The 14,797-nt window shown below is 41.6% G+C and overlaps 2 protein-coding genes across 8 annotated transcripts; one reads left to right on the plus strand and one right to left on the minus strand.

Moving 5' to 3' along the window:
* The first annotated feature begins 83 nt into the window (after window positions 1-83).
* LOC106650678 (organic cation transporter protein) lies at window positions 84-6,499 on the plus strand. Of its 5 annotated transcripts, none has more exons than XM_014368836.1 (7): window positions 84-151; window positions 2,328-2,606; window positions 3,058-3,318; window positions 3,390-3,648; window positions 3,753-3,921; window positions 5,234-5,562; window positions 5,632-6,499. In XM_014368836.1, exons 2-7 carry the CDS (start codon window positions 2,367-2,369, stop codon window positions 6,204-6,206), a joined length of 1,833 nt encoding a protein of 610 aa, XP_014224322.1. In that variant the 5' UTR covers window positions 84-151; window positions 2,328-2,366; the 3' UTR covers window positions 6,207-6,499. The 5 variants fall into 5 exon arrangements, with proteins under 5 accessions (XP_014224322.1, XP_014224319.1, XP_014224323.1 ...); XM_014368833.2 differs by lacking the exon at window positions 84-151 and adding an exon at window positions 274-696; XM_014368837.2 differs by lacking the exon at window positions 84-151 and adding an exon at window positions 1,729-1,970.
* Window positions 6,500-7,970: 1,471 nt separating this feature from the next.
* LOC106650661 (protein lin-54 homolog) lies at window positions 7,971-14,491 on the minus strand. Of its 3 annotated transcripts, none has more exons than XM_014368804.2 (11): window positions 13,655-14,491; window positions 11,640-12,073; window positions 11,261-11,560; window positions 11,062-11,184; window positions 10,724-10,885; window positions 10,549-10,656; window positions 10,111-10,476; window positions 9,820-10,010; window positions 9,094-9,337; window positions 8,809-9,008; window positions 7,971-8,721 (listed from the first exon to the last, which is right to left on the minus strand). In XM_014368804.2, the coding sequence occupies exons 2-11, from the start codon at window positions 12,021-12,023 to the stop codon at window positions 8,538-8,540; spliced, it is 2,262 nt and encodes a 753-aa protein (XP_014224290.1). In that variant the 5' UTR covers window positions 12,024-12,073; window positions 13,655-14,491; the 3' UTR covers window positions 7,971-8,537. The 3 variants fall into 3 exon arrangements, with proteins under 3 accessions (XP_014224290.1, XP_014224287.1, XP_014224288.1); XM_014368801.2 differs by having other exon boundaries at window positions 10,948-11,184; XM_014368802.2 differs by lacking the exon at window positions 13,655-14,491 and adding an exon at window positions 12,150-12,318 and having other exon boundaries at window positions 10,948-11,184.
* Between the last annotated feature and the right edge of the window lie 306 nt (window positions 14,492-14,797).

The following is a 14,797-nucleotide window of genomic DNA, read 5'->3' on the forward strand; positions in this document are numbered from 1 at the left end:
GTCGTATAATCGGAGTCTGCGCAATTGCAGAGCTTTCGTTATCGTGCGTCGATAGCGAAGGGTTAGGAAAATAATTTTCCTTGCTGGCGTGGGTGGATGCGAGAGGTATCCTCCTTTACCCGCTGCTACATACAGGGAGGGGTGGTAGTGGGTGAGTATCATCATCATCATGATATCGCGCAGAGAAGCAGCAGCAGCTGAGAGCAACAGCTTCTGCTACTGCTATATAGAAAGAAAGTTTACATGTGGTGCAGTGCGTGGGTGTCTGCGTACGCGAGAAGTAACGGCTCTAGTATACAATGATTTTTCGGGAGTTTATTATATGTTCACGCAATTTGACGTATATCGTTGATCTAGTTCGGTATATTCGTCCGTGTATGGATGTGCTGTAATCTGTGCCAGTTCTCTCTCTTTCTGAATCATCGTGTTAAATCACAGTCGTGAAAAATGATTGTTTGACACACATTTTTTTTTCTCCGCCTCTATCGTCTTTACTGCTACACCGTGATCTAAATCTGACGATAGGCGCCTTTTACACGCGGTCGAATGTCGTTCGCCTCGTGTCCATGTGGGGTCCCACGACGAAGCGCGTGGGCCATTCTCGAGTCACGACCACGACGATGATTGTTACCGAACGAGGCACGAGAAGAAGGAGAAAAAAAATTTCCCCCGCGTAAGAATATATATAGATACGAGGTAAAACAACGAGTCACTAATTGCTATTTATGTTGCATGTATATTACCTGTTTTATCCACTTATGGATGTACGTGAGTAGCCGCGACGACGACTTGTCAAAATGACGTATGTGTATAGATATATTTCGCAACGGATTTTATCTCTCGTTGGCTCGAGCACGTGTAGCACAGTGCGACTGCGTGTGCGTACATAATCTGCTAAAAAATTCATTTTATGGTCCGAATTCTCTCTCTCTCTCTCTCTGCCTCGTGCTTGCAAGACTCTACGCTCGTTGCGGCTCGTAAAGAAGCGATTATTATTTACATGAGTCGACAGAAATTAATAAATCACGCTCAATACAAATATATATATTGTGTATATTATCGTATACCCGCGATAAGGCGAAAAAGTTGAAAGGAATATAATGTGTATATCGCGTGTACTCCGCGGATGCTTTTAATACGCGCTCGCATACACCTTATCGGCGCGGCAAAAAAAAAAAAAAATCATTCCGCGCCGTGTTTATATTGTGACGCCGCTGTTTGCGAAACCGATAACGATTGTAATTGTTCGCGTCTACATTCGCGAAATCATTGAAAGCATCGTGGCCAAAAAATCTCTCATCCGCAGCGATGACGATCGATCGCCAAAATTGACGATATTATTACCCCACACGCCTCTCTATTTTATCGATTTTAAGATCGAATTACGGAGATGCGTATCGATTCGCGAGCGAGAGAGGCTCGACCCGCGCAAAAATATACACAACAACTCGGAGCAACGTCTTCAGTGTACGGACAAGACTCTGGCCCCGCTCGGATAACGAGTAAACTTATAGATAGAAAAGTTGGACGCGCGCGCGTATAAAAGTGTACCGTGTTTAAAAGTCGATCGGAACCTAAAAATAAGCTTTTGCCGAACACGATGGAGGAGGTGAAGAAGAAGAAGCTGCGAACGTGAGAGATCGAGTACGCCTGGCATCGGATCGACTATTCCGCTTAAAGTTTTTATACACCCGCTTCACGCACGTACGATATGTTGCTGGTGTTGGCTCGGTGCGTGCGCAGATAAGCAGCGCGCGGCTTTTATATTAAACTGAGTGAGCGGTACGATAAGAGAGCTATTTTATTAAACAAAAAAAAAAGGCGAAGAGTCGTAAAATAAGTTCAATCGAGAGGAAAAGAGGGAGAGAGAGATGAGACTTTTTGTCGAGACGCCTTCGAAACGTCGAGCTTAGCGATTGAAAAAATAAAAAATAAAGCTTCTGTGCGGTGGAGTGCGTGACTATATATATGTGAGTACATGTACCAGTGCGGATATATAGTGTATTGTTAAGTAGCAAAGAAGAAGAAGAGAGAGAGATAGAGAGAGAATTGCTCACAACAGATACATGAAAGAAAATTACAGCGGAAAATTACGCCGGGTCGAGTTCTAAAGCTCGAGCCTCTGTCTCTCTCTCTCGCTCGCTCGTGTCGATGATCGTTATCTGTCTCTCCGTGTGTCTGTGCTCGCGTACGTACGATTCCAATATAACACACATCGCATCGTGTCTGTGCAATAAATGCTTAACATTATTGTATTATCTAAGCTCGGCGACGCATGTTTTAATGAGATCTCTTTTTTTTTATTTTTCCGTCGCGTCCACCAAAAGTGTCACCAGTAGTAGTACCACCTGAGTCGCGACGCCACGATGGACGAGGGTAGCAAAAATCAGCAGCAGCATCGGGTGGCGATCGCCGACAACGCCAACAAACTGGAGACCCAAAAGCAGGAAGATGAGGAGGAGGACGAGGAGGAGGAGGATCCATTGACGAAGGCCCTGGACAAGCTCGGCGAGGGCTCGGGCTTCCTCTGGATGATATTCTTCTTCACGATGCTGCCGCCGATTTTCGCCGGTATGCACTCCAACACGTACATCTTCATGGCCGAGGTATATAAATATTATCCGCATATTATCAGCGCGAATTGTAGTAGTACGCTCGACGACGGCAATGGCACATATTATACACGAATCTCGGCTAGAATCAGCTGTGCAGCTGATAATCGATCTCCTATTATCATTATCATTATCGTCTTCTTTGCCTTTCTCGCACTTGTATATATTTGAGCGTCTCGCACAGACGCGAAGCGAAACACGTGCAATACACGGTTATCGCGTGAGTCGGCTTCTGCTGCTGTTGAACTGCATGCGATAAATTCGCCGAAAAATCTCTGTCTCTCTCTAATACCGAAGCGATCAGCGACACGCGATCGTGTCTATCATCGTGTCATCGTCGTCGTCGTATATATATAGTGTAGTCAAACCGCAAAAACCATCCCAGAAAAATTATCCTATTTTATATTGTATATTGTATATATTATACATTATGTTGTATATATAGGTACCGCGTCACTGGTGCGAGGTCGGCGAGCTGCGGGCCGCCAACTGGACCACTGAGCAGATCCAGCGGATCTCCGTGGTGGACGAGTGCCGCGTGCGCGACTACGATTATCGGGTCTTGGCCGGGATGGGCTTCGAGGAATCGCTCGTCTACGCCCGCGAGCACGAGGCCGAGACGCCGATACGCGACTGCAGCGTTGGGAAAGACGAGGGCTATTACTACGAGCCCGGCAGCACCCAGAGATACTCCATGGTCCAGGAGGTTGTGCTCTACTTTTTCTTACTCCTCCTTTATTTCATCGTTATCATTGAATTATTATTATTATTATTCAGTGGGACCTGGTGTGCGGCGACAGTCCCAAGCGCGCCACCACCCACATGGCCCTGTCCCTCGGCAAGCTCCTCGGCGCCGGCGTCCTCGGGGTCAGCTCCGATCGCTACGGTCGCCGGGCCATCTACGTCCTCGGCATCCTCCTCTTCGTGCTGTTCGCCCCCGTGTCGGCCTACGTGCCCTGGTACTGGGCCTTCATCGCGCTGCGCCTCCTCACCGGCATCAGCTTCTCCGCCGTGCAGTACTCGGCTCTCACCACGCGTACGTATATATAATTTTGCCATTGTTCGCTCGCACAATATGCCTAGACGCCCAAGTGATAATGTATATGGATCGCGTGTGTGTGTGTGTGTGTGTTTGTGTAGTGACGGAGGCAGCGGGTAACACGCACAGACAGTGGATGGGCATAGCGTTCAATTGCGGCTTCGCCAGCGGGCCGATCTTCGTCGCCGGGATATCTTACTTGGCCACGAGCTGGAGACAGATACAGGCGGCCACCTCCTTGCCGGGCCTGCTGCTGCTACTATTCATGTGGTAAGAGAGAAAAAGATTACTACTACTACTAGCTATCCGTGTGCCTTCGAGGCTTCGAAAAAAGACGAACGGCGCCTCTCGCCGCTTACCATTTATAGTTTGCTATTGTTCGATCGCTGCTGCTGCTGATGCTGCTGAACATCAGCGAGAGACGCGCACTTGACACCTTTACGGCTGTCTCTCGAGGGCTCTGTTCTATTCCTCGTCCTTTCATTGCCTTCGGTGTCTTTTTGCGTTTCGAAAGTTTTTCTTTTTTTCTTTTTTTTTTCATTATATATGTACGATGGCAATTTGGGAGCTGCACTCGCACAGACACCGGCTCGTGCTCGATCGAGGCCCGCAAATAAAAAAAAGAAGAGAAAGAGAGGCATAGATGTAAAAAAAAATTGAAGCCGTTCGTGTCCGTATATAGATACCGGCGAATTTGATGTATTGTATCGGCCATGCGAACGACTCGCTCGTGCGATATGATTGCGATTTTGAATACGTTGGGTGCGATTATGGACAAAATCCTATGCACTTTTCGGAACACTTACTTCGATTTGAAGTGGTTTTACGATGAGCGGGAATAAGCTATCGGTATAAAATGTTTAAAAGAATACCATGAAGAAGGAGGTCTTGAAAAAATCCCAAGTTTGGGCAATTAGTCGTAAATCGAGAAAAGTTCCATTTAAATTTTTCAAGACTTTTCTTGCTTCGCTTTTGATGGCTGTTCATAGACGAGCTAACTCATTATGTTTATTTAACCGCATCTAGGTGGAAACTAGCTGTTACTTAATCTTAAAACTTTGCCTTTCCTCTTGTGATTAACAATAATTCCGACACTCGCCATCTAGTGGCGAGTTAGGTACTATTTGATGTTTCGCTCAATAAGGAGGAGGCTTGTCAACGTATCAGTGAAATTTCCATAGAATGTGATATGAGAGCGTAGAACTGTAACCGCTATAATTTCAAAAGTTTCGATCGAATTTTTCGCAAAAAGGGTCGGGTTAAAATATCTCACGATTCGAAAATTTTTGAAAACAGCAGCAAAAATATCACGTACAATCGCAATTTTTTGGTCTTTTTATCATAAAAGAATATCTTAAATATTAACTTAGCTGTCTATGGACAGGATCAATAGTGAAACTTCTCTAAATTTAATTATTACAATTTTGATAATCATCCACATACCGATACGAGGTCAATAATTTCATATCCGCATATGCAGCGAATGCGACGATAAAAAAAAATTAACAAAAAGGAAACGATTCGACGATGATCACTCGTCAATTCACCGTACGATGTATTATCAATCATTATCGCAACGCAGGTTCATGCCGGAATCGCCGAGATGGCTGTTGTCGCAGGGCAGACGGAAAGAGGCCCGGGCGGTCCTGGAGAGGTTTCACGGGCCGATCGACGAGCCATCCGAGGCCAGCAGCCGGGCCAAGAGAAAGAAGCAGCTACAGCAGCAGCAGAGTCGAGGCGAGGCGATGACCGTCGTCGACGAGAAAGTCGAAAGCCCAGCGGGCAAATCCGGTCCGCTGAACGAGCAGATCAAGGGCCTGAAGACGATCTTCAGTAACGGCGAGCTCGCCAAGCGCGCCTGCATATCCTACTTCTCCTGGATGACGGCCTCGCTCACTTACTACGCCCTCGGTAAGAATAGTTATATCTCGTTCTCGAAGCTGCGAAAAATAAAATTGAATTAAATCGAATCGATCGCAGCCCTGAACGTGGACAACTTCGCGGTGGACTACTATCTGTACGCGGTGCTGCTCGGCGTCACCGAGATCCCGGCCTACCTCGTGCCAAGTCCCATCCTCCTGTTCTTCGGCCGCAAGCAGGCCTCGTCGGCGCTCTACGGGGTCTGCGGCGCCCTCCTGCTGCTACTGCTCGGGGTGGCGCGCACCGAAACGGCCCTCGTCGTCACGGCCAGCCTCGTCGCCCGCTTCAGCCTGTCGGCGGCCTACGGCATCTTCATCCTCTACACGTCCGAGTTCTTCCCGACGATATCGCGCAACTCGGCCCTGGGCACCTCGTCGGCCCTGGCGCACGTCGGCAGCATCGTGGCGCCCTTCCTCGTGGACGGCCTCGGGCGCTGGGCCTGGTGGGGCCCGAGCACGTTCTGCGGCACGCTGGCGCTGCTCGCCGCGGCGGCCTGCCTGGCCCTGCCCGAGACCCGCGGCCGACCCCTGGCCGACAGCGTCGAGGAGGAGATCGCCCCGGGCCGGGGCAGGGTGTCGTTCGGCGGTGGCTCCTCCTGCTTCGGACTGGCGAGGATATTCGGAAAGAAGAAGTGATCATTGTGTATAAACGAGCCGCGATGATTTCCCGTCGCGTAGTCCAGTATTCAACGTTAGGAAAATGACGATAAAGGCGAAGATGTATAGCGGTGTTACGAAGCGTTGCAATATTTTTATTTATTTTTTTGTTAGCTGTCGTACGCCCAATTTAATCTTGAATATTTTGAGAATCTCAGGGTATGCATTTCCATATTAATTTCATGTGTACGTGTCTGAGTGTACACGTAATAATCGAACTCGTTGTTATGTAACTTTATTTCAATAAAAAAAAACCAATCTTAAGAACTCGATGGGTGAATTTCTATAAATCTATAAATACTGTAAAAATGCAAATATATTGTTGAATTAATAAATGATATCTTCATCAATTTATCAAGAGATTATTTTCAATAGAATATCGATACACTTCTCAGGGGGTGGAGTAATAATAGACGAATGTGTAATCAAATTTTTGCCAAATGCCAAGTTTTTTGGGGCATTCCTGACATGGGAAACAATGTGTTCATCATTTTAAATAAAAAAAAAACATTTTACCAGTTGTCAGAGAATCCTTATGTATGTTTTTAACCGACTGTCTAAGCGGAAGCCTCCAAATAAGTTCAACAAACCAACGAAAAACACAAAACACAGTATTAGAACGACTTCTTGGCACTTCGTTAGAGCTTAATATGACACTTTTTCTCCTTAGTTATAACACGTTCGACGTTTCGTCAGAAATACGCTGACCTCGTCAGGATAAAAAAAGACCATTAGTTCAGTTGAGTTTCAATGGTTGACTATAGTGCCATGGTAAATGAGATCCACTTGAACGAGTTTTGTGGATTCGCCGCGTGAACCATTATTGCAACAAGTTGATGCCAGAATCGCGTAGCAGGCGAAAAAGAGCCTGTTGCAAGAAGCAGCGGCATCAGAAACGAAGCGAGGCGGCTGTCGATGAAATAGTCAGTATTCAGGCATTAAATGAATGACAGAAAAGCCGGATTTGTAGATACATACATCTTGTATACGTGTATCTCGGTGTAAACAATATTTCAAATCAATTTTTCATGTTCGAGCGAAGCTAGAATTCGCCCTGAAGAAGTACTTACAGGGTACACTGAAGAAGTACCCTGAAGAAAATTTAAGGTAACTTTGGAAAAGTACGCAAAAGAATGTTGCTACATAGCTAATTTCATAAAAGTCCTACATTTATTTTTTTTTTTTTAATATAGTACATAAGACACATAACTGTGTTTGTTATGAATAAAATTTCTAAATATATCTATTTGATTGTATATTCTCTCCAATTTGTGATAAATTAATTTTACATAAACCAATATCATCATTTAAGCCTAAGATATAATTCAACTAACTTTGCTATAATTGAAAATTCAAAGATTCATTTTTGTAAAATGAATGTTCTAAGCCATGCAGCGTTTTATGATTAATTATATACACCTTGAAAATTTAATAGTATCACTCATAATACAAACAGCTCATTAGTACTCACACAAAATCATTTTTAATCCTTCTGAATTCACACTATAGTTTAACTATCAGCTGAATATTTCATCTCTTAGACTTTTCACGTAGCTATCATAAATTTTTGAATAATTTAATCTGAACCTTTCAAATAAATCTTTAAAAGTACGCCAAGTACATATTCAGCATAACTATTTTTTTAATATATATTTATTTTTCACCTATTTATTTATATTATTTACAGACAATATTATTGGATAGAACACTATTTTTAGAAATTTAATTTATTATAGTAATTAGTACAATTTTTGCAGTTTATTATACACTTCAATTTTCCAAAGGGCGTTGTCAAAAATTTAGTTATATTTTTTTTTACTGATTGGTAAATAAAAATTTTTTCAATATAATTTAATATATATACAAACTAGGTTTTAAATCAACTTAATTCAATAATATTTTTATAATTATTGTTTATGTATAATGATACAATATTTTACTCAGTGCTTGAAGCAAAAGGTAAAATGTTTTAAATCCAAAATGAAATGCAATTATCTTTGCATCATTTCTGCTAATTAAAAATCTACAATTCAACTATACAACTTAAAATGTATATCTACACCTAGAAATAGTATTACATTTATTCACAAAAAATCGCAAATGACTTTATACACATTTTATAAAGATCACCAATTATAACTTTTCAAACCATTTATCTGACAAAGTGTACCATCTTTGGTATCAGTAGAAAAACATTCCACTTTAATTTATCCGACTCACAGTAAAATATTTCTGTGCAGCTTCAATTTAAAATATGGACTTTAATGATAAATGGACTGTTTTGTCTTCTATAAAATTATTAGTTACTTGCTAAACAGTATCCGCTTTGCTAGCAGAATCAATAATTTCTTTCAAACACCGTCCGAATTCTTCAATTATTAGTTTCTCAGACATTTCCTCATTTAACATGTTTTTTTCAGCTTCTTCAGCTTGTGCCATCAAACATTGACAAGTCATTTCAACAACTTTATCAGTTAAGAAATTGAAAGGTTGCCTAAAAGAACATAGATCATCATTGATAAAATAAATCATTTTGAAAACAATTAAGACTTTAGTTATGTTCAATTAATTCAATACAAACCTTGCACCCGCATTAGATGTAGCCGGGGGTCTGAAAGTTATATCCGAACTTGGTTGAATCTTAGATTTGCCAATTGACAATTGAGCAGTTCTCACTTCAGCTGCATCTGCTAAATCATTCAACGATTTTTTCGAAAGATCCGGTTCTTCAACGTTACGACAACCGATGCACTTACAGTTGTTAGAACAAGGAATTTTAGCCTATAAAATATATTTAATGGTAAATTTTGACACCTGGTTAGACTACACTTTATTTAGCCCTTTTGAACATTTTTCACCAACTTACCTCGTAACATTCGCAATAATTCTTCAAACATCCACTGCGTTTGCAATTACATCCTTTGTTGTGCCTTCTTATATCGTCTCCTGTTTCACGAGCTTTCCCAATTTTCGGACGAAAAGCATTCGGGTTACGTTCCAAGCACGATCTGATGGCCCTATGACGTTCCTCTTCGTTGCCAAGGTTATTGGAACAGTTGTTGCAGTTGCACATGTGGCAGAATTCGCCGTTGGCAAAACAATCACAGTATCTACACGCGTACATTTTTAAAAAATTAATAACTTGAAATTGTTGGTACTTATAAAATATGTAAGCGATGATTGCAGCGAAAATCAACGACTAAAAATGCGGAGAATACGTCAGTTCTTTACCAAGAAACGACTTTAATCGCTCTTTTATTTTTCCGAATATTAACAAATGAACATCGCGTTCGAATAATATATTATAATTCATTTGAGTTGAAGAAATTCATTTCATTTAAAATCTAGTCAAATTAAAATCTTTATGCAAAATAAAACATAGATTGCAAATTCGATATTAATAAAAAAAATTATAGTGGAAAATTGTATTTTTAACTGATTTTTTCGAATCCCCCAAGATACAATTTTGAAATTTTTGTTCCAATAATTTGAGAAACGTGATGATATGACAATGAACAACGAAATAACGAATTGAATTTTTGGCTTAAGAACAAAAGATTTAAAACATTAATATTTATAAATTTATACTTACAGTTTCAAGCATTGTGATTTCGTGCAATTACAAGGTTTTCTTGGTCTAATTCCATTCGTATCAGCATTACTTGTTGAACGGGACTGTCTTGATTCGGTAAACGACGAGGATGCCATGGTACTCGAAGAGTTTTGTGAATTGTTTACTGCAGTTGAAGTTACAGGTTGCAGCTTAGGTTTGACGTCTTCAGCCTACAAAAAAGTCAACATTATAATTTTTTGGAAATGATTCCTAAATCAATGAGAATTCTTGATTACAAAGAAAACTAATATAAAAAAATAAACCACTCACTTGCTGAAGATATTGAGGTGGTAAAACTACAATATTTCCAACATTCCCGGCTGTAGATAGTACAGCTTGACCCGAAGTAAGTTGACTTAGAGCTGAAGCAGGTATTGTTATGGTATTAGTTTTAGGCTGAACTACAGGTGTTGCTGCTGGTATTAAAATTCTCTGAGTTCCTGTTGTTTTCGGAGCAACGGTACGTAGAGTTTGATTACCCGTATTCAAAGGAACAACTTTAACCACTTGCTGTGTACCAACTTTTTGAGTAACACCAACAGTTTGGATTGTACCTGTTTTATTTTTACCAGTGGTGACAACATTACCTGTTCCTGTTGCAGAAGTAGTACTCACGAGTCGAACATATTGTACTCCCTAATACAAAAATAATAACTTAGAATAACTTGTTAAAATTAAAAATATTAATTTGGGATGTTGCGTATTCACCTGTCGACCTGGAATCTGTACTTGATGGATTTGATTTGGGTTAATTGTTTGATTTGCTGGTAACCTTATAATTGGATTGTTATTGGCACCAGTATTTTTCATAGTACTCTGAAGAAATCATAAGTTTATTTATTTATTCATAGGAATTTTTATCAAAAAATGTTGTGATACTTACTTGTCTAATAATTACTTTTTGAGTATTAGGCTGAATAATTTTATTCCCAGCTACAGTTTTTGTTGGAGGAGCTGGAAGTATTTTAGCCGGTGATCTAGATACAACTGCTACCTTTGATCCTTGGGTAGTAATTGGCTGTGAAACCTTATTGACGACCATTGCCTTTAAAATAAAATGATTATAAAGTAATGTTTAGATAAAGACATCTTTTTTTGAATATTTACTTGTTTTTGTCCACTTGAAGGTAAAATATGTTGTACTTTATTTGATGATTGAATGAGACCCATTTGTTGAGCTTGGGCAAAAGTTATAGTTTTTGTAGGACTACCCATACTTACATTTGACGCAGTGTTTGAAACAAACTTAATAGTTTGACCAGCAGCTTCAGCAGGAGTTGCAATCAAAAGTTGTTGATTACTCTGGGCTGGAGTATTTGAAATTATCATCTTTGTGGTAAAAACCTGAGAAGATAGATTTAAGTTTTAAAGAAATATTCTGATGTTAACAACACATTAGAAAATGGTACAATTAACTTACATTTTTGTTTTGCTGAAGATTCTTTTTACTAGCTATTGGTTGCGTTGATTTTGCTGTATTAGTTCCAGTTGTTTTAGCAGCAAGATTTGGTGGTTTAGTAGTTGGTGCAGCCCGTAAAACAACATTTCCATCTGGCGTTTGACCAGACATAATTGTTTGAGCCAGAGTTTGCAATTGATCTTTAGGAATTGACGCAGAAGAAGGGTGTGATATTTTCAAAAAATGTTGTTGTCCACCAACTGAAGGCTGAACAATCAACATTGCTTGCCTTTGAGTAGCTGGTGCAATGTTTTGCATAGTCTATAATCAGAAAGAATCATATTAGCAGAACCCTTTTGAATATTAATAATATTTTACAATATATGTAAATAAAACTCACAGAGGTGGTAGTTGCTGGAGCAATTTTTTGCAATGCTGGTTTCTCAGGTACCAAGCTAAAAGTTCCAGTTGGATCAGCAGTAATAATAAATTTGGGCTGATTGTCATTCGACATTTCCATACTGGTATTGCCAGCAATTTCTGACATATCAACATCAGGAACAATTGTCTCTGGGGTTTCCTCGACCTCCATTTGAAGACTCGACTCTTGTGCACCAACTTGCTGCTCTGCATTCATACTTTTGATTTCTGCCTCTATATTGGCCAGAGTTTCATAATCATGAGAACCCAACTGATCATTGGATCCTTGGTCAATCACCAATGCATTGACACTGTCGTCGCTCATGGGTACGGGCTCAGTTGGACTCGAATTATCCACCTCCATTTTCGGTGCTTTTTTTTTTATTTCAACTCACGAAATGCACAATAAATAATCTGCAAAGATGCAAGTACAGCGTGGTTAACTCAACATTGTCTCTCGAACGTACTTATGTTTTATTTCAAAGCGTACGGGAAAAAAGCAACTAATATCGAAGAGGAGGATAACGCCTCGATCTTGATATCAATTCATCAATGAAAAGCACAACGAGTCCGAATAATCAAATTCAATGGGTTCGTAGCAAAACGCGGGATCGAGCACACATTTGAAAACACGCACACAAACGCAGCCGCCGCCGCACACAGCACGCCCGTATACAAGTTCTGTATAGTAGTAGCGTTCGATATATACTGTACCTACGCACACAACGACGCGCTCCGTATTGCAGTATATACACCAGCGCATCTATGCCCTGGCGAGGCGACTCTGGATTTAAAAATTCAAAAATTCAAACTCACGCCGAGCCTCTCACGCGACGGCACTATATCATACGAGTACGCCGTGTATATAGCAGCGGCAGCATAGGCTCTCTCGGCCTTTTTTCACACGAATTACGTAAAGAAGCGCGGGGCCCAGATGAGTCGCGCGCGGTCGAAACTCGAATTACGCCGAGAGAAAAACTGTAATGAAAAATACGCCGGATCGAGAGCTCGTATCAATGGTGCATCAAAAGTATCGACAATCATTATCTGCTTGTGCTCGTCGGGGACCTCGTATTATTATTCGTATACCTAAAAACTCGGTATAATAATTCGGAGCAACATTAGCGCCATTGCTATCTCGTGGCTGGACTCTTCGAGTAGTCGCGCGCGCCATTTTCCCCCCGTAGCGCGCAGCCACGATGCTTGAAAAATTGAATTCCACGCAGCATAGGCCGCGTATATAGCGTTATATTTATACTATATATAGTGTGTACGTAGTGTGTACACACGTATACGAGGCACCTCTAACACGTATATATCGTTGCAGTGGTATATACGAACGGGACACATACTGTACACATTATATGAAATAAAAAAAAAACTTGCCGCAACGCTCTAATGCGCGAGTCGATATTCTATGGGATACTATACGCGGTGTGAACAAGTCCGACTTGTGTGCGGCTTTCTGCTTTAGCGCCGCCGCTTCGATTTAATTCAAATTCGAGGCAATCCCATGATTTAAATGTCATATTCATTGTGGAATTCGAGCACCGAGATATGCAATTCTCGTATATGCGTGGGTCGTGGAGCGTTACATGACCCGTCTTTTTACTCGTATATCACGGTGATCATCCAACGCGCGCGCAAGACAGCACCAACTCCGAAAGTGTAATTTGGAAATTTCTTAAATGAAAATCACGTGCATGTGCCACTTGTATACATTTCGTAAACACGAGCACGTGCTTACGTATGCGATGTCCTGACGCGGGGCGCGTCTTTCGGGAAAATCAAATCGTCCTCAAAACTCATACAAATTTCGTACATTATCATCGTACCTGAGTCACCTATGTACCGTGTTATATGTTTCGTACACGCGCATCGCGGATAGTGGCTATTGCAGTCGCGACACGACCTTCTATCTACAATATACACATACATAGCACACATTTGAATCATAACCCATGCCCCCCACGGTTAAAGATGCAGTTGACTTACCTTTTTTTTAAAAAATCTTAGTGCTGCGATGGATCGAAACTTTTTGAACTTGGCTCATACGTCACGCATAATCTTCTTTACCCGTGCACGCGCGAGAGGTACGGGGATAGAGATGGTAAACAGTTCGATCGTGACGACGACGACGATTCAAAAAGGCGAACCAAATATATCAGCTGTTCGATCTATCTGTCGCTCGGTTTTTTACAATTAAAAAACACACGCGAAGCCACGAACCAAACACGTAGGCAATTACCGCACCGAAAACTTCACTCGATAAACTTCTTCTTTATCGTTCTATCCACGCACACGGCACACGAGGTGGTGAAAATATATACAATCAACCAAACACAACTCGAGTCCAAGTTGTATCCAAACTCGGTGTGTGCAAGCAGTCAGTGATAGTATACACACACGATGCAGCTGCGCGGCGGCGTTGATTGGAGTGCGCGCGCGCGCGGGCACCCGTAACTGCTTACTACGACGAGTGGTGTCGCTGGTGCGGCACGCGTTGATCAGAAAATATTCAGAAGAAGAGTTTCTTCAAAGAGAGCCAAAAAGACCGTAATCAAACCTCGAAGCGTATCCCCGTTCTGTGCTCGTTCGCTTCATGGGCATGAACACGGCAGCGACCAATTGAAAAAGAGACACAACTATTGGAAAGAATGTGAATTTTTACGAGGAAAATGAAATGTCGGAAACGATGAAGACGCCGGAGACACTGCTCGATTTGAACGAAAAGACACAACACACGGCGACGATTGAAGAACACGAGACGTTTTTCCGACCGTGAATGATCGCGTATACACGCAGGCAAGAGATCGCAAGAGGCGATTGAAATTGACAGCGATTCGAATAATGAGAGAACGCGCAGAAGACCAACGCGCATCGCTCGCTCGCCTGTGTGAGCCCAGTTTTGTATCATTATCATTTACCATATCGCGTCATCGCGGCCGGATTATTTTGCCGTGCGCGGCGTCGGTGCGCGCGCGGATCGTGCCAATTTTTGAATTCGATTCAAAATGAATATCGTATAGGGCGAATTAATATTTATTTTCTGCTTTGATGATTGATAGGAGCGATTGATTTTGACAATGATTTTTTAACGCTCTTTTATTGAAAATTCGAAACATCTTTATTGGAGCT

This window comes from Trichogramma pretiosum, unplaced genomic scaffold, assembly GCF_000599845.2.
Source record: "Trichogramma pretiosum strain Unisexual culture from Peru unplaced genomic scaffold, Tpre_2.0 scaffold38, whole genome shotgun sequence".
NCBI lineage: Eukaryota > Metazoa > Arthropoda > Insecta > Hymenoptera > Trichogrammatidae > Trichogramma > Trichogramma pretiosum.